General features: G+C 36.3%; 1 protein-coding gene and 1 non-coding gene across 2 annotated transcripts; one reads left to right on the plus strand and one right to left on the minus strand.

Annotated features, from left to right (window-relative positions):
- Window positions 1–1,383: 1,383 nt before the first annotated feature.
- Cbr-cdh-12 lies at window positions 1,384–15,520 on the minus strand (the record flags this gene model as incomplete). The annotated part of the gene is made up of 15 exons (XM_045243455.1): window positions 1,384–1,440; window positions 1,860–1,980; window positions 2,096–2,248; window positions 3,000–3,762; window positions 4,572–4,718; window positions 4,766–4,958; window positions 6,007–7,855; window positions 8,758–9,398; window positions 10,196–10,666; window positions 10,713–10,829; window positions 11,987–12,370; window positions 13,099–13,736; window positions 14,385–14,601; window positions 14,979–15,143; window positions 15,434–15,520. 15 exons carry the CDS (start codon window positions 15,518–15,520, stop codon window positions 1,384–1,386), a joined length of 6,003 nt encoding a protein of 2,000 aa, XP_045094646.1.
- Window positions 14,877–14,950, plus strand: CBG28883. The gene has a single exon. It is a non-coding gene (tRNA).
- Window positions 15,521–21,790: the final 6,270 nt, after the last annotated feature.

The raw sequence follows: 21,790 nt of genomic DNA on the forward strand, positions 1-21,790 counted from the left end.
AGATAAAGGTACAAAAAAAAAAAGAAGAAGGGGAAAGAAAGATGGTGTCTGAATAAGTCTATAGTCCCAAGAAAGGGGGCGGAGTCTAGAAAAAAAAAGAGGGGGCGGAGTTTTCTTTGAGTAACAATATTTTATTACGCCCCAATAGGCCAGCGATCTAAAAGTCAATAAAATGCCTAGTGTGAGTTCATATTTTTCTTAACCTGATGATTTATGAGGTTTGAAAAAGGCGGAGCTTCCAAAGGGGCGGGGCTAACCAAATGTACAAACTACATAAATGTAGTTTATAAAACTTCACACATTTTGTTAGTTTTTAAATTTTGGATAACTTTAAAACTAAGAAAGGTACGGTAGCTGGAAGTTATGATATTCCGCTAGGAAGGCGGACTTACAGAAAACGCGCTCTATCGCAAGAACAAAGCAAGTCATCAAAATTTTGTCAATTACAAAAATGTAGAACATAAAATTTCACAAATTGTATTAGTTGAAAAATATTGCAAAGCTTTTGAACTAACCAAGATACAATAGTTCAAAAAAAATCTCCCAAAAAAATAGGAGAAAGAGATGACTTTTGAATGATCCTGTAGACTTATAAAAGGGCGGAGCTTCCCAAGGGGCGGAGCTAGCTAAGTGTACGAACTATATAAATGTAGCCCTTAAAATTTTAAACATTTTTATAGCTGACAATTTTTTGATAGCAAACAAAACAACAAAGGTACGGTAGCTGGAAGTTTAGAGCCGCCAGATGCCTTGCCTGCACTGCGCCTTGCAGAAAACGCGCTCTATCGCAAAAACCAAGTTGGCTATCAAAATTTTGTCAACTACAAAAATGAAAAGCGTTAAATTTCACACATTTTATTAGTTAACAACTTTTGAGTATCTTTCAAACTAGCCAATTTACAGTAATCCAAAGATGAAGGTCCCAAAAATAAGGGAGAAAGAGAGGGGAGGCGCAGAGAAGCGATTTTCTCTAGCTGTCTAACTCTCTTCATTTCTATACTCTCAAAAATTTAAAAACTTGGAATGTGTAAATTTTTATAAGCTCCATTTTTGTAATTGACAACTTCTTGATATATTTTCCAGTTTTCGAGATATTTTAGTTTTTTCAATTGTCTTTTTTCATTTTTTTGAGAATGCAAAAAAATTAAAAATTAATTATTACAAATTAATAAATTACATAGCACCGGTAAGCTAATTACAGGGATTTCAAGAAATTCAATTATTAAAACAAAAAATGAGCAAAAAATTATTAATTAATTGAAGCAATTAAAAAAAAATTAGATTGAGGCAATTTTTGAGAAAGACGGGGATACGGTAGGATAGTTTATACCCGTTTGAATAATATTAGGGAATGCATAATTAAGATAATTAAGTGAAAATTAATTAGAACTTCTTCAGCTCGTCATCATCGTTGGCACGTGGTGGATGGATGGTGTGGATCTGGAACCGGTTTTGGGTTTAAAAACTTTGAAAATCAAATGTTGGAATTTGAAACATTGAAATTCGAGTTTACCATGTTAAGAGCTTCAAAATGAGTATAAACACGACTATGTTCCTTTAAATTTGAAATTTCGAGTTTAAAGGCGCATAAGGGGTCCGAAATTTGAAATTTTTCTAAAACTAGGTCATGATTATACTCATTTTAAAGCGCTTTTTACAAAAAATTGAATGATATGTGTTTCACAAATTTTGAACAAAAATGAAAGGAGTTACGGTAGTTTATGACTTTTCGTGGTGGAACCCAAAAATGATAAAATTTCAAATCCCCATAACTTTGTTCATTTTCAATCGTTTTTTGTGGTTTTCAGCTTAAAATGAAGCTCAATTTTTGAATTTTTAGGAAAATTGTGAAATCTTACATTTTGTCTCTGAATTGCACTTTGAAGAAGCGATGGTCTCTCACGGACACTATTCGAAAACTCTCGAGTTGTGTCGTCTCGTTCTAAACCAATGTCTGTTCGATCTGTTGGCATGTCGATTCTGGAAAAATACAAAAATTTCAGAAAAGTCGATTTCCAGATCTTTAGGAATTATCAGAAAAAAAAACTACTTTCAAAAAAATGTTTTTCCCAAAAAAACCCAAAAACTACCGTACCTATGCTCCTGTGGATCTGGCAGTGGTCTTCCAGCAAGTACAGTTTGTGCAGTTGCTCTTGTGATATTTTCCACGTCATACGGTCTTGGACCACTTCCAACTGAGTTGATCATATAGGCGCCTTCCATCACACCAGATGTATTACGGGCGCGGCTGGAAACATAGGGTTTTTGGGAGAACTATGAAAGATAGAAAAAGATTGTTAACTACAAAAATGTAGCTCCTAGAATTTTACACATTTCGTTAGTCTACAACTTTTTGATACCTCAAAAACTAAAGAAGATACGGTAGCTTGAAGTTTAAAGGTCCCGTTAGGAGGAGGGACTTGCAGAAAACGTGCTCTATCTCAAAAACTAAAAACGCTATCAAAACTTTGTAAACTACAAAAATGTAGTCCTTCAAATTTCCCACATTTTGTAGATTGTATTTTTTTAAATAGATCCTACAGGAACATAGATACAACGCTTGAAAGTTAGCACTCCCTATGCGCCGTTCTCTCTGCTGCGACTAGAAGACGCAGACAACTAGCGCGCCTAACTGTCTGCGTCTAATGTTCAAAGCGTTATATATCGGTTCCTGTAAAAGTTATCACAAAGCTTTAAGCGGATAAAATCTGTAAAATGTTAAGGGCTACATTTTTATAGTTGACAAATATTTAGTGGCTCATTTGGTTTTTGAGATAGAGCGCGTTTACTGGAGCATACTAGGCGCCGACACGGGGCCTAGGGTGCGCTAGCTTTAGAGCTCTGTATCTCAATTCCTAAGAAAGCTATCACAAAACTTTAAACTTATGAAATGTGTGAAATTTCAAGTTTTACATTTTTATAGTTAACAAAATTTTAGTAGCTTTATCGCTTTTTGAGATAAATCTTGTTTACTGCACCCAACTCAAAATTTCACTTACCGCTTCGCACAAAACATGATCAATGCACAAATAAAGAGCAGCAATGCCACAAGAACCACTAATAAAACAATTGTAAGAAGAGTTTGTGGTCCCGCAGACGCGTTTCCAGTTGATAAAAGTGAAACTGCTGAGATTTGCATCGGATGCAAATCATCAGAATTCGCCATGAGCAATCGTCGGAGCTCGTCTCTTCCAATCGGCTTCGAATTGTCCAATGCATACACAAACACATGACTTTTCTTGTAATCCGTTTTTCCATCGTCTCCAACATAAGGCTGAGCAACCAAAATTCGAGTTTCCATCCCTAGAATCTCACTTAACTTCTTCTCAACTGAATTTGGATCCAATTCCGAGTGAGGCGTTTCTTTTGTCAATTGAACTACATTTGTATCAACTGACAGCACGTAAATGTTGAGTGGAGTATGCACAGTATGTTTGCCATCGGATACGGTAGCTTGTAGTTCGAAATGCTCAATATCTGACTTCTCCAAAGACGATTCCAATTGAATTAAACCATTTGTTGAATTAATATGGAAATGCTCTGATCCATCACCCTCTAAACCGAATTTCAGCACTTCTGGAGTCACATCGAGATCTCTTGCTTGTAAATGAATCACTGGTGTCATCTTATTCGCGTTTTGATCTACCACAGCGGCTAGTGTAGAATCGCTGAGCAATTTTAGGAAAACTGGAGAGTTATCGTTGTCATCGAGTACAGTAACCACGACTAGTGTTTGCCATGGAGACAGTTTTGACGAGGATTCTGAAAGATCTTGATTTTTGGAGATTTTGAAAGAGTTATATCTTTAAAGCGAGCATATCCTGATATTCACTGAAAATTGAAACTACAGTATCTCGGTTGACTTTGGTCTAAACCTCAAAGTTTTATGATTTCTGAATTTGCAGTGTTAAGAGCTTCAAAATGAGTATAAACACGACTATGTCCCTTTAAACTTGAAATTTCGACTTTAAAGGCGCATAGGGGGTTCAAATTTGTAATTTTTCAAAAGTGTGTCATGATTATACTCATTTTGAAGCACTTTTTTATACAAAGTGTTTGGTCTAAATTTCACTAATTTGAGACGAAAATGAAGGAAGTTACGGTAGTTTTAGTGGGACCCAAAGGACCCAATTTTTTGTGGGACCCAAGCCCACATTTTTTGAAAAAATTGCTCGTTTTTCATCTAAACCTCAGAATTTTTAATTAGTTACATTCAGCAAGAAAAATGCTTCCAAATGAGTAATAATCATGACCTACTTTCCCCGAATTTTGAAATCTGAACCCCTTATGCGCCTTTAAACTTGCCAAATTTCAAATTTAAAGGAACATAGTCATGATTATATTCATTTTGAAGCTCTAAACCTGCAAAGTGGAAAAATCAAAAAAAAAATTCGAAGTTCGCCAAAGAAAGTCGCCAAAGAAAACCGAGGTACGGTAGTTTGAAATTTTAGGTCCACAATTTTTTAATAAACCAATATTTCAGAAAACTAGGTCATGTTTATATTTGTTCTAAAGCTCTCAGCGACCTAATTTCAGAAAATTCAATTTCAATGAGGATTACTGTAACTCACGTTCGATGAGTGCCTCGCTCTGTCGTTTAGTCATCATTCGATTCTGTTCGATAACATTGACAACCAGCAGATAAGAACTTTTGGTTTCTCGATCCAACGGTCCGTTGGTGTAGATTTGACCACTTTGTGAATCGATTTCAAATTCTTCTGGAAAAATTCCTAATTGTGATTACTGTAGAATTACTGTAGCTTACTGGTCTGTGTGTGGAATGCGTATCTAAACTTTTGTTGTCCATTTTGGCATCCCGCTTGGACCCGAATTACGGCTTCATGGGGATTCGAATTCTCTTTCATTTGAGCTCTGTACACTTTTTGTAAAAATTGACAATAACTTGATTGAAGAGGTGGTCCGGCGGATGATAGACGGCCTTCCACGTAGATTGGAAGCTGAAAGTTTGATTTTAAATTGTCATCTTTAAAGGCGCATATCTCGAATCTTTGTGTCGATTTACGAGGTTTTTAAACCCGATATTGTATCGAACGAAATCAATTTCTTTGAATTTAGTGGGATTTTCAGAATAAAATTCAGATTTCTTGGTAACATTTTCGTCGCTAGAATTTTTCGAATTTTTTCAAATTGAAAACTCCAAGCTTAATTGCGAAAGTCGCTCAAACGAGACAAGAATCTGTAATAGAGCGACGGCATTCAAATTTTGAGGTGCCAGTTTTTTTTCAAAATTAGACAATTATTCAATCAAAACAACAGGAAAAAAAACGACTGAAAATCAAAGGAGATAGTCAAAGGGGCACTTCAATTAGAGGGAGCACTTCTAATACAGGTTTAACGGTATCTTCCTTAGGTTTTGAGGTTTATCGTTCTGAATCAAACTAAAGCTGAAATTTCGATTTTTCGTGTTTTTATCTTAAAAGGCGCATATCTCAACATCCAAAAATTTTATCAAAAACTTGTCACAAAAACATAGAACATAAAATTTTCAACATTTTATCAGCTGACATATTTGTGATAACTCTTACAGGAGCCAAGATATAGTTCTTTGAATCTTGGGAGGTGAGAGACACGCGCTTGTCCCGCTAGCTGTCTGCAACTCTCAGCCAGGGGGAGCCGCGACTATGGCTACATTGAAAGCTGTGTATCTCTGCTCCTGTTAATGTTATCTCGAAACTGTAAACTAGGAAAATGTGTAAAATTGTATTTTCCACATTTTTGTAATAAACAGTTTTTGAATATCATTTTTGGTTTCTGAGATATATCTTTTTGAATTTATCTAATCCTAGAAACCAGATTCCGCGTTTCTCCCTTTTCCAAGAGCTTTATCTCGGCTCTTGTAAAAGCTATCACAAAATTATAAACTAACAAAATGTGTAAAATTTTATGTTCTACATTTTTACATTTGACAAAATTTTTATAGCTAACTTGGTTTTTGAGATAGAGCGCGTTTACTGAAGCATACACAAAACGTTCAAAAACACTCACCACAGTGGAATCCGATCCCTTACTATTCTCCGCTGTCACATTCAACTGATGAACCTTTCCAGCTTCGTTATCCATTGGTCGTCTAGTTAGGATCAAAGTTCCATCCCTTCGAATTTCAAATAATCCACCAACAGTATCTCCAAGTCGATAGATCACCGTTTCCTGCCCATCAGGAATAGAAGGTCCTGCCACGAAATGATAGATTTCAGTTCCAGGTGACATTTGGGTGGATACAGTAACCTTTTGGAGATCCTTAACGAGCACTGGTGGAGTTTTAGCGTCAAAGAGTTGGACCTTCAGGAACGTGTCAGTCTTCAGCGGGGGCTTTCCAGAGTCCTGAACACTAATCTTGAGTTCCTGGTACTCTGGAGCATTGCTCAGCTCTTTTTCGACTCTAATTAGACCCTCCTTTGAGTCGATCGAGAAGAAATCCAAGGGTTCTATAGAGTAAACTAGGGAATTTTGAAGATCAGCATCGTCAGCCTTTAGTTGGATGATTGGAGATCCAACGTAGGCGGATTTAGAGATTCCAACGGATTCTGGATGCTTCTCGAACTTCGGATAGTTGTCATTCACATCTAGAATCGTCACGTTGAGTCTGGCCCTAGCGATTTCATTGGTTCCATCTGATCTAGCCAGGATGGTGAAGAGATAGGAGTCATGCTTCTCTCGATCCGCTTCAAACATGATAAGCTTCCCTTCAGGGGTTAGGAAGAATGGCAGATGCGATGTGGTGTCTTCAATGGAGTACTTGACTGAGGATCCTGTGGTTTCTAGCCGTGGCCGAATTTCCAGCTCAATTCCAGATTGATAATTGCCCTCGAGGGAGTAGGCTGTGTAGAGAGGAAATGTGAAATGGAATTGAGCAGAGGTGGGAACATCTAGAGGGATGATATGGGCGGTTACTGCTTGGGTTGGGATGTCGAGGGGAGCTAGGGTGGCTTCTGATGGTTGGGGTGGTTGTAAGGTGCTGATTGTTGGTAAAGTAGGTAGGGATGAGGTTTTGGAAGGTTCCTCTGTTTCAGAAGGATTCTCTGGGACCAGTGTAGGAGCAATGGTTCTTCTGGGCTCCTCCGGCGTTCTTGAAGTTGGGGCCTTCGTTGTTAGAGGAGCTTCTGAACCTTTTGAAGTGCTTGGCTGCTCTGTGGAAGCTTCTGGAGATGTGGAAGCTTCTGTAGAACTTGACTCTTCTGTAGAAGGACCTCCTTCCACCTTCTCCACTCCCACAAACACCCTCGTCTCGGCTAGAATCTCACTTCCTCGCATCGCAATCACCACATCATTAATCGTGGTCTCGAACGGCTTCATTACAGTAACCCTGCCCTCAGAATCAATCGATAAATGCTCTCCACTGATAAAACTATACTCGATATCTTCATTTTTGGGGGTTCCATTAGGTTTGACGGTTCCCACAATTGATCCAACTGGAAGGCCAGCAGCGACTCTCCAGGAATACACATTTTGGGAGAATTCAAAGGTTCTCGAAGCTTCTGTGGTGGTTCCTGCCCTTCCTAGAGTTCCCATTGTGACCTCATTATCCATTTGCTCCTCGGCCAATACTACCGTAACCTTTACATTCACAAACGATGACATTATTGGGTCGGCTCCTCGATCCTCCGCTACAACCAGAAAACTGTATCTGGGTTGTTCGAGTTTCCCTTGTACAGTAATCCTTCCAGAATGGTCCACGTGGAATAGATTACGGTATTCGGTGGGTTCTATCGAATAGTCTATTAGATCTTGGTCCGGATCCGAGGCTTCAACCTTTCCGAGTTCTGTAGCGTTTTGGGAAATTGAGAAGAGATATTCGGGTGCGGCAAATGTTGGAGCATGGTTTGGAGTGGGAGGTCTGAAATTTACATTTTTGAATTTTCCTTGCCAAAAGCTTCAAAATGAGCCCAAACTCGACTAAGTTCCTTTAAATTTGAAATTTCAAGTTTAAAGGCGCATAGGGTGTCCGGTTTGTGGGAGTCAAGGAAAGTAGGTCATGATTATACTCATTATAAAAAGTTTCTCAAGACAAGTCGATTTAACTATTTTATATCAAATCTGAAGCAAAATGAAAGGAGATACGGTAGTTTTTCACTTTTCGTGGTGGAACCCAAAGTTTTAATACGACCATAACTTATTCAGTTTTTGTTTAATTAAATATTTTGTTTAATATTTGAATTTGTGCCGTTAAGTGCTTCAAAATGAGTATAAACATGACTATGTTCCTTCGAATTCTAAATTTCGATTTAAAGGCGCAAAGGGGGTCCGAATTTTGAAAATAAAAAAATTAATGAAAAATATGTCATGATTATACTCATTTTGAAGCTCTAGACACGCTGAACAATAATTTAAATTAACATTCAATTTGAAGAAAAACTGAGAGAGTTATGCTACTTTAACAAATGTTTGACTTTAAATTCAATCTACCGTATCTCCTTTGAGCCCAAATTTTTAACTTTTTTGATTTTTGTGTTTGACATGTTAAGAGCTTCAAAATGAGTATAATCATGAATATGTTCCTTCAAGTTTGAATTTTCGACTTTAAAGGCGCATAGGGGGTCAAAATTTGAGACTTCTCAAAAGTAGGTCATGTTTATACTCATTTTAACGCCCTTAACCCACAAAATTCAAAAATTAGAGAGTTTTGAAGTTTGGACCAGAGTGAACCGAGATACGGTAGTTTTACGAATAACTAGGTCATGATTACACTCATTTTTAAGCTCTAATCGCGCTAAATTAAAACATTTAAACGAAACTCACTTAGTACTTGCTGGATTAACAGTTAATCTCAATGTAGTATCACTGCTATGCTCTCCATCACTCGCCACAACAACACAAATCACATTTCCATGGGTTCGTTGATCTTCAGCCACTTTATATGACACTTTTCCCTTGTTATCTATTTGGAATTGTCCCTCACATGGGTCTCCTTGAAGTGAGAATTCAATTTGATCATTTTCAGAGTCCATTGCTTGAATTGTAACAATCGGAAAAGCAATTGGAATGTCGAATGGAATAGTTCCCGAATATTCATCCTTTGTGAATCGGGGTGCTTGATTTTTGGCTCCTGTCACATGTACCAAAACCTCTGCAACACTTGTTCTCTGACTTCTTTCATCCTTTGCTTCAATTTGTAGGGTGTACTGTAGATTACGGTCTAGTTCTGACACAATGCGAAGCTTGGCTTTTCCTTCTGGCAAGTGTACGATATCGAAATGTCCATTTGGATCTCCTCCAATGATTCTGAAGTGCACTTCGGATTCTGCCGATGCTCTTAAATCGAAACTCTCCGTCGTGCCCTCAGTAACGTTCCAGATAAGAGGTTGGCCGAGAAATAACGGTGGAGATTCGGAGGATTCTGGAGAATCCCCATCAATGTACACGATGACATGGGTGGAATCCTGAAAAGTTTTAGCTCAAGTGGGACGTTGAAAATGAGCTTTATACAAAAATGTAGCCTTTCAAATTTCACACATTTTTTTAAGTTGACAATTATTAGATAGTGTTAATACTAACAAAGATATAATGCTTCAAAGATAGAAAGCCACTCCCTAGAACTAGGCTGTAGAAAACGCGCTCCATCTCAAAAACAAAGTTAGCTATCAAAATTTTGTCAACTACAAAATTGTAGAGCACAAAATTTGCACATTTTTGTTAGTTACAAGTTTTGTCATAGCTCTCACAGAAGCCGAGATAAAGCCGTTTAAATATTGGAAGAGGAGAGATGCAGACAGTTAGGCGCGCTATCTGTCAGCGTCTCCTGGCCACAAGGAGCGGTGCCAAGAGTACGCTAACTCAAAGCTATGTATCTCAGTTTCCGTTAAAGCTATCTAAAAACTGTTAATTAGAAAAATATGTAAAATTTTAGGCTTCACATTTTTTTAGTTAATATAACTTTGATAGCTCTAATAGTTTTTAAGATAGAGCGCATATTTCAGAAGGGAGGCTAGCTGTCTGCGTTTCCTGGCGCAGAGGGAGCGGCACGTGTTAACCCTAATCTTTGAACCATTATATCTTTGTTCCTATTAAAGCTATTTCAAAACTATCAACTAACAAAACATGTAAAATGTTGTGTTTTACATTTCTGTAGTCAAGCAAATTTTGATAACTCATCTGGTTTTTGAGATAGAGTCTTTAGAAAATAGGTTACCTGACTTCCTTCAGAGCTAACTTGAAGCATTTTTGAGTTCAAACTTACATGATTCCCATTCCTATCCACAGCTTCAATGATTAAATCAAACTCATCCATTGAATCTGGAATCCTCTCATCACCCACAATAATCGTTCCGTCTTCTTGAATAAACACCAGCTTCCTTCCCGATCCTCCGACGATTCGATAAATCAATCGATTCTTCTCACTAACGTCTCTATCATGTGCCTGAACTCTTCCAATCCTCGTTCCCGGTCCAGAATCATCTCTTTCCAGAGACATTTCCACGTCATCCTCATCGAATTCTGGCTGGAATTCGTTAACGTCTCGAATCGCGATTTGTACTCGACATTTGGCATATTCATTGGAATCTGACGCTGTTACAGTAAACTCCTGATTTAAGGAATCTTCTAGAGCCTCCGCGTCAACTGTCTCTGCCAAGTAGAGAGTTCCATTTTGATGGATTCCTAGGAAAGAGTCAGATGGGGAGATGGTGAATTTGGAAGCAGTGGAACCGGTCTGAAAATTTCGGGTTACTGTATTCTCTTTTGAATTTTTGATTTACCACTGAAATCGTTCCAATCGCTTCTCCTTTCTCTAAATTCTCATAAACCTCAAAGTTGTAGGTGGACTGTTGGAATCGAAGTGTCGGATTGGTAGTAGAAATTGGGGTGATGGCTACCTGTAATTAGAAATTTTCTAGTAGAAATGCACAAAAAAGTGTGTTGCATAAAACACACTCTATCTCAAAAACCAAGCTAGCTATCAAAATTTTGTTAACTACAAAAACGTAGAGCATAAAATTTTACACATTATTTTAGTTAACAATTTTTAGATAGCGTTTACAGTTAACGTGCCCTAGGCGCCGCTCCCTCTCGCAAGGAGACGCAGACAGCTGGTGCGCCTAACTCAGTAAACGAGCTCTATCTCAAAAACTAAATTTGCTATCTAAATTTTGTCAACTAAAAAAATGTAGAACATAAAATTTTACACATTTTTTAGTTTAAATTTCTGTGATAGCTCTTACAGAAGCCGAGATATAGCCGCTTGAATATTGGAAGAGGAGAGCCAAGGCGCACTAGCTGTCTGCGTCTACTGGGCTCATAGGGCGCTTTAACTTTGAAGCGCTGTATCACGGCTTCTCTAAGAGCTAATGTGAAAGTCAAAACTACAAAAATGAGTAAAATTTTATACTTTACATCCCTATAACTAACAACTTTTTTATCGCGTTTGTCATTCAAAAGATATGAGCCTTTAAAGATTTCTCATGTCTATTCCTTGGCGCAGAGATTTGCTTTTTTTTTAAAGGAGCATATTTCCAAATTCAAGAGTGATATCAAAATTTTGTCAACCCCACAAATGTAGCCCTTAAAATTTCACACATTTTGTCAGTTAAAGTTTTTTTGATAGCTTTTACAGGAGCCGAGATAAAGCAGTTCGGACATTGGCAGCCGAAAGCCGAGAGGAGGCGCAGGCAGATAGTCGCACGAGCAGTCTGCGTCTACTGGGCTCATAGGGCGCGTTAACTTTGAAGCTCTGTATCACGGCTCCTCTAAGAGCTACCACGAGAGTCAAAACTAAAAAAATGTGTGAAATTTTATCTCATACACTTTTGTAGTTAACAATTTTTAGATATCACTTTAGAGCGCATTTTTCAGAAAAAGTCTTTGTCTCCTTGGCGCGCTAACTTCAAATCTATGTACTCAGCTTCTATCAGCGCTATTAAAAAATACTAAACTACAAGAATGTGTAAAATGTTATACTTTATATTTTTGCAGTTAGTAACATATTGATGGCAATTTTGAATATTGAGATACAGTCTCTACAAAAAAAACTCACTCCAACATCCGAATAAAACTTGTTTGCCTGCATATTAACTGCACGGACGACAACAAAAGTAGTCTCTCGATTGGTTTCTGGAAACTGTGACGTCACGAAGAGCTCTCCAGTTTTATCATCCAAATAGAATCCTTTTGGTGCTGGAGACGGTGGGAAGAAGGTGTATCTCAGTGAGCCGGAACCTAATTTTGCATTGAATTGATGAACGACCCTTGGGAAGTGTCCATCTGTGGAGACATCGAAATCATATGTCAATTGAGGGAATACAGGGTATTTGTCTCTATCCGACATGACGATTACTTTCAATTGATGGTCCACATGGGCAGTGTCGGTTTCTGCACGAATCGAGAGAACTGATTCGCCTTCGATGAGATGATTGGCGACCTGAAGGAAATTTGGAACTGACACAATTTTTTCAATTCTTGTTCAATCCTCAATTTGTTTTTTTTTTGATTTGGCACATTTGGAGCTTCAAAATGAGTATAATCACGACTAGGCTCCTCAAAATTTTGAAAATTCGACTTTAAAGGTGCATAGGGGTCCAGATTTTAAAAATCAAGGAAAGTAGGTCATGATTATATTCATTTTGAAGCTCTTGACAAAATAGATCTAACACTATTAATTTCGATTGAAAATTCTGAAAGCTTAGTGATTTATAAAGTTTTCAAAGTTTTAGAAGAAAAAAAAATGTCGAAATCGGTTTACCACATAATCTCCCTAGTTTTGTTCCATATCGAACAAAATTTGAATTTTCGAGTTTACCACATAAAAAGCTTCAAAACAAGTATACTCAGGAGTATGTTCCTTTAAAATGAAATTTCCGATTTTAAAGGAGCATAGGAGTATCTAAAATTTATGTGTTTAAAATTTTGAGGACTACGAAACCTGTGTTTCAAAAGTTTAATTTTTGATTTTGAGCCAAAATACGGTGCCGCTCACAAATCAATTCTGTAGTAGAAGACCCCTTTTACTGCCGCTCAATTTATCTCGGTTACTGTAAGAGATATCAAAAGGTAGTCGACTAAGAAGATGTTTCTGATAACAAGATTAGCATTTTATCAATTGACAACTTTTCAATAATTCACCCCAGAAACAAGATAAGAGCAACTTACCCTCAACAAGTCTCCATCCATAACAAATTGTGAGTTCTCTTGCAACGCTCTGAACTTGATATTCTCATTATCAGTGGAAACGGCGGATACTCGAAGGATAACACTTCCAACAGCCTTCTCTGTCGAGATATAAACCGTAGTTGGTAGTGGAAGGAATTTGAGAGTTTTCGAATCGATAATATCGATTTTAAGGATCGTCTTGATTTTCCTCTTCAAGTTCTTTCCATTATCAGTCGCCTCAATTCCCAATTCAATCGGTCCATCTTCCAAACTCAATGGAACAATCGCCGAAACAACTCCAGTCTTCGAATTGATCATAAACTTCCGATGATCCTCGTTATCAGCTCTTAACAATTTATAAGTGACTAATCCCTCCATTCCTGGATCCGGATCCGTTGCATGGACCTCTCCAATCACTTGTCCTGCTCTGATTGGTGATGCTATCACTGCTTTATACTCTTTTTGATCGAATGCTGGTGGTGATGGATTTGTGCCTTTCACGACTACAGTAACCTCTGCAGAGTCCATTCGTTTTGGAATCCCTCCGTCGGATACAGTAACTAGCAGAGTGTAGAGAGGGTTTGTGAGCGATTGAGATGTTGTGATTTGAGCGGTAATTGGGTCGATTGAGAAAGTGTCTGGAATATTTTTTAAGTTTTTGGTTTTAGTTTATTGAGCTGATCGGTCCGAATAAGCTAAATATCTCAGCCGCGTTTTAGCCAATTTGCTCGAAATTTTAACTTTTGAATTTGCCATTCACAGAGCTTCAAAATGAGTATAATCATGACTATACTCCTTTAAACTTGAAATTTCGACTTTCAAAGCGCATAAGGAGTACGGACATTGAAAATCAAAGTCATAATTATACTCATTTCGAAGCGCAGTTTACAACAAACAAGATAATATAAATTTCATAAAATTTGAAACTAAACTGACTGAACAACGGTAGTTTGAAATTGTGCCTCTAAAATTGGAACTACAGATGTAGTTAGTTTCAAGCGTTATATCTCAATAACCGTAATAGCTATAACAAAACTTTAAACTACAAAAATGTGTAAAATGTTAAGAACTACATTTTTGTAGTTGTCAATTCTTTGATAACGTTTACCGTTTTTGAGATACAGTTAGTTCTTTAAGAGCAAGTCACATTTACATTAAATGCCGTATTTAAGCTCCTATTTAAGCTATCAAACTTTTTTCAACTGGTCAACTCTTTAGAATTGAATTTCAAACTTTGCAAAATTTCATATTTTTGACCATTCCTCTCGAGAATTCAAAAAACCTACCTTGATTCGAGTCCAACGAAAACACCAATTTGCTGTTGTTTCCAGAATCGGCATCCTTTGCGAAAAGCTTCACAATTTTTGTGCCTGGTGGCACGTCACTTTCCACAGTAGCCTCTAGTTTTCTATTTGCAAAAACTGGAGAATTATCGTTGACATCGACGACTTCTACGATGACATCACTCGTAGAACAGATGGTCTGAGTGAGGCAAGCACGGACCTGAAAGAAAAATGATTTATCTTGTGAATCAATTGAGATAGAGATTTGAAATTTGTTAGGAAAATGTGGAGCAAAAATTTCTATACATTTTTCTAGTTAACAGTTTTTTGATAGCTTTGCTGGTTTTTGAGATATTCGCGCTTGAAAGAAGTAGCACATTTCCGTCTTCCTATTTTTCCTCTCTCTCCCCCTTTTCTCTCGCCTCCTGCGCCTCTCCTCGCGCCACCTGCAAACCCCCTCTTTCTTATACGCACTCCACTCCTGTCTTCTTTGTGGCCGCCATAGCTCAGTCGGTTAGAGCGTGGGTCTAATAAGCCCAAGGTCGCAGGTTCGACCCCTGCTGGCGGCAAATTGTTTTTTCTTTTTTAACTGCTCACCTGGAATCGATAAAACTTCTTTTGCTCCGTATCCAATGGCCTTGAAGTGCTAACTTCTCCCGATTGCTCATGGATTTCGAATGGGAGCTCGTCAATGTGAGCAGGAGCGATTAGGGAATAGGTTAGACGGACGGATTCAGAAGAGGAGAGTGCCGAGTGGAACGCCTGAAAATCAACTTATGGGATTATCTGAAAAACTAGAAGAGATAAAAGAAAACTGTTAACTGCAAAAATGTAGAGCTTGAAATTTTTAACATTTTCTCAATTAGAATATTTTTAAAATTATCGAAAATTCGAAAGTTATGACTGTTTTTAAGTCGTGTGCAAGATTAGGCGATAATTAGCTTCAAAATAGGGTTCGTGATGAATTTTCAACTAGAAAAAAAGTGTGAAATTTTTCGATCTACATGTTGATTTTTATAAAATATATAAAATTTGAAAATTTGAAAAGTTACCCTGACAAAACCAATAACTTCCGGTTGTTGATTTTCGTTGATCGAGAATCGATAAGTGTCTCGATCGAAACGCGGCATTGCTGACATAACATCTCGATTCGCGTCTCGAAGTACAGTAACCTGAGCGCGAGCCTGGAAATTTTGAATTTGAGTCTTAATTAGTCAATTTTTTAACTATTTGAATGATTTTCTTACCCAATTAGGCCAAATCGCCATGAAAAGTAACAAAATAAGGACATTTGGGGTCATTTAGCGGCATGTGTGATTTCCCCTTATGACACGTGGCAAATTTTCATGTAGAATGCGGTTAGGAATCTGGATTTTGTTAGGTTAATCGGTTACAGAGAAGAGTTTGTTGAAGAAAAAGAGGTGGGTAAAGAAAATCAAGGATATCTCAAGAAGAAGCAACGATAGCAAAAAATAACAAACTACAAAAATGTGAAACTTAAAATTCTACACATTTTGTTAGTTGACAACTTTTTGATAACTACAAAACTAAGCAAGATGCGGTAGATGGAAATTGGAGGGGGGTAGAACAGTTAGATAAAAGAGGTAGGTGAAGAAAATAGTGAATATCTCAAGAACAAGGAACAATAGCAAGAAATAATTTTTTAAAGAAGTGTAGAGCATAAAATTTTACACACTGTATTAGTTTGCAACTTCTTGCTAGCTATAAAGCTTAGCGAGATACGGTAGCTGGAAGTTAAGGAGCAAAAATGGTATGGGAGGCAAGGAAAAAAGAGGGTGGCAATTTTTGAAAAACCCGATTTTCAAGATTAAAATTTACAATTTGTAGGTTTTTCGGGAAAAACCACTTTTCAGATTATTTGCGATTTGAAAATATCAAAAGCTTTAAAAAAAATTTTTTTCATTTTTTTTCAAAATTCAAGAATTTCTAGAAAAAACAAACCCCAAAAAACAAAAATCCTGGTATCTCTGCTAAACATTAAATCCAGAAAAAAAGAGTACATAATTACCTTTGCCTTTAGTATGTGTCCCCCGGTTTTTCTATGCTTTGCACCTGTCCCCCCAACGAGAGAGAAGAGGGTGCAGACTTTAAAGAAACTTCTAGAGGTTATATCTCAAGTAAGAGTCAGGATAGAGCTAAACTACAAACTACAAAAATGTAGAGCATAACATTTCACACATTTTGCTAGTAGACAGTTTGCAGATAGCTTTGTTGGTTTTTGGGATATAGCGACTTGAAACAAATTGGCACCAAAAAGAGAGAAAAGGAGCAGATGTGGAACGGGACAGGCTCCGCCCACTTTCTCAAGAAAAACGAGAGAGTGTAGGGAATAAGGAGACGCAGATAGTGTGCAAGGTGTAGACACCTGTTGCCATGGGCGGAAATAATAAGAAGAACCAGAGAATACGAAATTTCTAGCAAACAAGAAAAAGAAAAAAAACTGGATTTTTAGGAAAATTTTCCGAAAAACGAGAGGATAACAAGATAAAATGTAAAAATTTTCAGATTAGGCACGTTTCAAGCTTTAAAATGAGTATAATCATGACTATGTTCCTTTAAATTTGAAATTTCGACTTTAAAGGCGCATGGGGGTCCGGATTTTGAAAATCAAGAAAAGTAGGTCATGTTTATACTCATTTTAAAGCACACTTTACAAAAAATAAGATAATGTAAGTTTCATGTAATTTGAAGTGAAACTTGCCGAGTTAGGGTGGCTTCTGTGAAATTTTGCAATTTGGAGACTTGAAAAAACTACCGTGACTCGTTTAATTTCACTCTGACCCTGTCAGGATTTATGTAATCTCATTTGTTGTTTTATAAGCTTTAAAATGAGTATAAACAAGGTCATGTTCCTTTAAATTTGAAATTTCGACTTTAAAGGCGCATAGGGGGTCCGGATTTTGAAAATTAAGGTAAGTAGGTCATGTTTATACTCATTTTGAAGCTCTTAACAAAGCAAATTCGTTAGTTTTGATTGAAAAATTCTCGAAAATAATATATTTATATCGTTATTAATGTTTTTGATGAAAAATCCTAGAAAACCACTTAACATCATAACTTTCTTAGTTTTGCTTCAAATCTAACAAAACTCAAATTTTTGAGCTTTTTACTTTCTAAGATTCAAAATAAGTATAATCATGACTATGTTCTTTTAAACTTGAAGCTTCAGGTTTAAAGGCGCATAGGGGGTCCAAGTTTTGAAAGTCTAGGAAACTAGGGCATGATTATACTCATTTTGAAGCTCTTAACTAGCCAAATTGTATAAAATAGTTTTCAGGAAAATGCGATGAAAATTGAAAGAGATGTGGTAGATTGTTCTCTTCAATAATTTAGAGCTAGGTTAAGTCTCAACAAAACAAATGTTTCTAGAACAATTTCTCTATTATCGTATTACTTTGTACACATTGTTTTTGCGGTAAATCATTGTCTCTCAGGAAATAGAGACAAGGGTGAATACATAATAACATATGTCTACATAAAACCAATTTATTAAAAATGTGACAGGAGAGTGACGTAACGAATGACCCTTCTTAAGAGAAGGGATAATTATTCGGACACCCCTCTCACGGACCCTCTTCTCCGTTTTATGGCTTCTAGTGTCTACCTGGATATAGAGGATCCCCTTTGAAGGACACATGATGCATTAGATATTAGATGGAGACATGCAAGGACATGAAAGCTTTTGAATACCTCAAGGGGGCAGGAATTTTTGCATGAAACTGCATTTTTTGAATTTGCCTTGTTGAGAGCTTCAAAACGAGTATAATCATGACTATGTTCCTTTAAATTTGAAATTTCGACTTTAAAGGCGCATGGGGGGCCTAGATTTTGAAAATAAAGAAAAGTAGGTCATGCTTATAATCATTTTGAATAATTTCAAATAAAAATTTTGGTAAGATCGTTTTCAAAAAGTTGCAACCAAAAATTAACGAGTTACGGTAGATTTAACTTACCTAAAAAATCCTGGACCCCTATGTGCCTTTAAAGTTGTGCCCATTTCAAACTTAAAGGAACATAGCCGTGGTTATACTCATTTTGAAGCGCTTCCTCTACAAAACAAGAAAATCTAAAAAGTTTTAGAATTTACACAAAAACTGAAATAGTTATGGTAGTTTGAAAATTATCATTATCTTGAAAAATAAATCAGTTAAATCTACCGTAACTCGCTTAAAATCGATTTGAATGTGCTAGAATTAATATGATCTTATAAGGTTTGTTCAGAGCTTTAAAATGAGTATACTCATGACCTACTTTCCTGGATTTTTCAAATCTGGACCCCCGTATGCGCCTTTAAAGTCGAAATTTCGAAATGGGAGGAGTCTAGTCATGATTACACTTATTTTGAAGCTTGTTTAACAACAAACAAGATAATATGCTACCCGAGTTACTGTAGTTTCAAAATTTCAGATTTTTTTTACAAAAGCAGTTGTAACTCGGCAAGCTTTGAAGTCAAGAATGAGCAACGACCCCCGTAACTTGGTTACTTTTTGCTCAATTTTTATGAAATTTATATTTTTCAATTTAACTTGTTAAGAGCTTCAAAATGAGTATAATCATGACCGATTTTCCTTGGTTTTCAAAATCCGGACCCGCCATGCGCCTTTAAAGTCGAAACTTCAGGTTTAAAGGAACATAGTCATGATTATACTCGTTTTGAAGCTCTTCACACGGCAATTTCAAAAATTGAAGTTTCAAGCTGTCTGGTGAAGAACTTTTTGTAAATTGCAACTGTGTAGCTTGCACTAAAAGCTGTCTGTTCCACTAAAAAAAAAGAGCTAAAAGGTTCTCTCTATTCAACCGAAAATTGAAAAAGTGCATCTATGAACACATGTATACATATGTATATAGAAAATTCTGAATAATTCAAAATTGTCGTCTGCAGTTTCCATGCCCCGGAAAAGGTATTAACGACTACTAGAGAGGGGGGGGGGGGGAGGACATCAAGAATCTTAGAAATTTGAACAAATTTTGACTTGAAAAGATAAGGATTAGCAATCAATTCAAAAGTTGGGTTGAACACATTTTGTATATTTTTGAACTCAGAACGCTAAAAAGCTTATCAAGGAGTATAATCCTATAGGAAAAATCCCCATAACATTCTCAATTTTGTTTTAACTTGCTTCAAACTAATATTTTCTGTTTTGGCACGTTTTAAGCTTTGAAATGAGTATAATCATGACTAGACTCCCCCCACTTTGAAAATTCGACTTTAAAGGCGCATAGGGGGTCCATATTTTGAAAATCAATGGAAGTAGGTCATGATTATACTCATTTTGAAGCTCTCAGCAAGATAAATCTATTTAAAATGATTGGATCAAAATTTTTGAAAATTCAGGGATTAATGACCTAATAAGCATTTTTGATGAAAAATCGTCAAAATCAATTAACAACATAAGTGTCTTAGTTTTGCTTCAAATCAAACAAAATTTAAAATTTTGAATTTACCACAATAAGGGCTGTAAAACAAGTATAATCATGACTATGTTCCTTTAAATTTGAAATTCGGACTTTAAAGGAGCATCGGGGTCCGGATTTTGAAAATCTACGAAAGTAGGTCATGATTATACTTATTTTGAAGCTTGTAACAAGGCAAGTTGAAATAAATAGGTTTTAATAGGCTAAATTAAATTTAGAACGAGTTATATCAAGTTTTAGTTTTGCTCCAAAACTAGTTATGCTCTAATTAAAGTCAAAATTGAAATTTTCAAAAAATTCAAAAAATCAAAATGATTTTTGGGAATTTTTTAATTGAGTGGTAAAGAAATTGGTCCGCGACGTTCGCCCGGATCATCAGAGTAGAAACACAATTCCAGGGGAAACGTGTAATTAGAGGATTAGGAGGGGAAAGAAGACCCATGGAATAAGAAAATAAACAGTTTACGGATGAGTGAGGATCAATTCAGGTGGATTTAGAATAGGAGAAAAAAAAGAAGAGAAAGAAAATAGAAGGAACACCTGAACGGAAATAGAAGACAAAGGAAAAGGAAGAGGGAAAGGAAAGAAAAATTTTGGAAAAAAAAATGATTTCAAACTTTCAAAAGCTCACAACTCGACGCATAGTTGACCAATTTTTATGGAAATTATACAAATGGATAGCAAATTTTATGCTAATTATTATGAAATTTTTTGAATGTTCAGAAAATTTAAATTTTAACGGATTTTGAAACCTTTATGACTATTAAAGCTTGTTCAACTTCTGAGCTCCTGAGCTCGGATTCGAATTCAAACTTTTACAATTTTTTCGCTCGTTTTCACGGTTTTTCGATTTTTTCAAGAGTTTTCAAGGTTTTTGTCAATTTTTCTTCCAGATATATAGGAAAATTTATGCGCTTTTACTCACCGGGCGGCCTAGAAAAAACCTCGTCCCTAAGGGCTTTCAGCGTATTTTTCGATGCGTTTTTCTCGATGAAGGAATTTTTTTGAATTTTTTTCTTTATTTTTATGTCAATCTACATGCATTTCTGCACATTTTGATGCAATAAAAAATTTCACCGTACACCACCTTTAAAACTCAAAATACAAAAGATTCTAGGGCCCAAAAGCGAATTTATAGATCAACAATGGAGTAGCGTCTATTTTCGCTCCAAAAAAGCTCAAAATGAAAAATTTTTGAAAAATTCAAAAACTCAAAATATTTGACTTTAAATTTGCTATCGATTAATGTAATTTTTAAAACAATTAATTAACTAGACGACGAGCTCCGAGCCTCAGTAATTCGGTTAACGATGCGTCTGTCGTAATCACGCCCAAAAAAGGCTCAAATCAAAATTTCTGGGAAATTCAAAATTCAATAATAATTGTCTTTAAATTTTCTATTGAGTCATATAGTTTTCAGAAAAATTGGTTTGCTAAACGCCGAGCTCTGAGCAACAAAAGTTTAATAAGCTCCCCTTCTCTTCTTTAACGATGTATCTGTTGTAATCGCGCCTTAAAAAAGCCCAAAGTTTAAATTTTTGAAAAACTCAAATGCTGAAAATATTTGTCTTAAAATTATCTATCGACTCATACAAATTTCATAAAGGTTGGTCCACTAGATCCCGAGCTTTGACAATTAGAAATTCAAAACGCGCTCTCTCCAGCCATTTAACGATGGGTCTTAACGGTGTACTGTAATAGCGCTCTAAAAATGCTCAAAATTGAAATTTGTGAAAAATTTAAAAATTCATAATAATTGTCTTAAAATTTCCTATCGATTTGAATAATTTTCTACAAATTTAGACCATTAGAATCCGAGCTCCGGAGCTCAGAAGTTGAACAAGCTTTAATAGTCATAAAGGTTTCAAAATCCGTTAAAATTTAAATTTTCTGAACATTCAAAAAATTTAAATGATCCTCATAAGATTTCGAATTGATCTATATAAATATTTCGAATATAACTCATTTCGGAA

The sequence above is a fragment of the Caenorhabditis briggsae genome (genome assembly GCF_000004555.2).
Source record: "Caenorhabditis briggsae complete genome, chrIII, whole genome shotgun sequence".
Taxonomy (NCBI): domain Eukaryota; kingdom Metazoa; phylum Nematoda; class Chromadorea; order Rhabditida; family Rhabditidae; genus Caenorhabditis; species Caenorhabditis briggsae.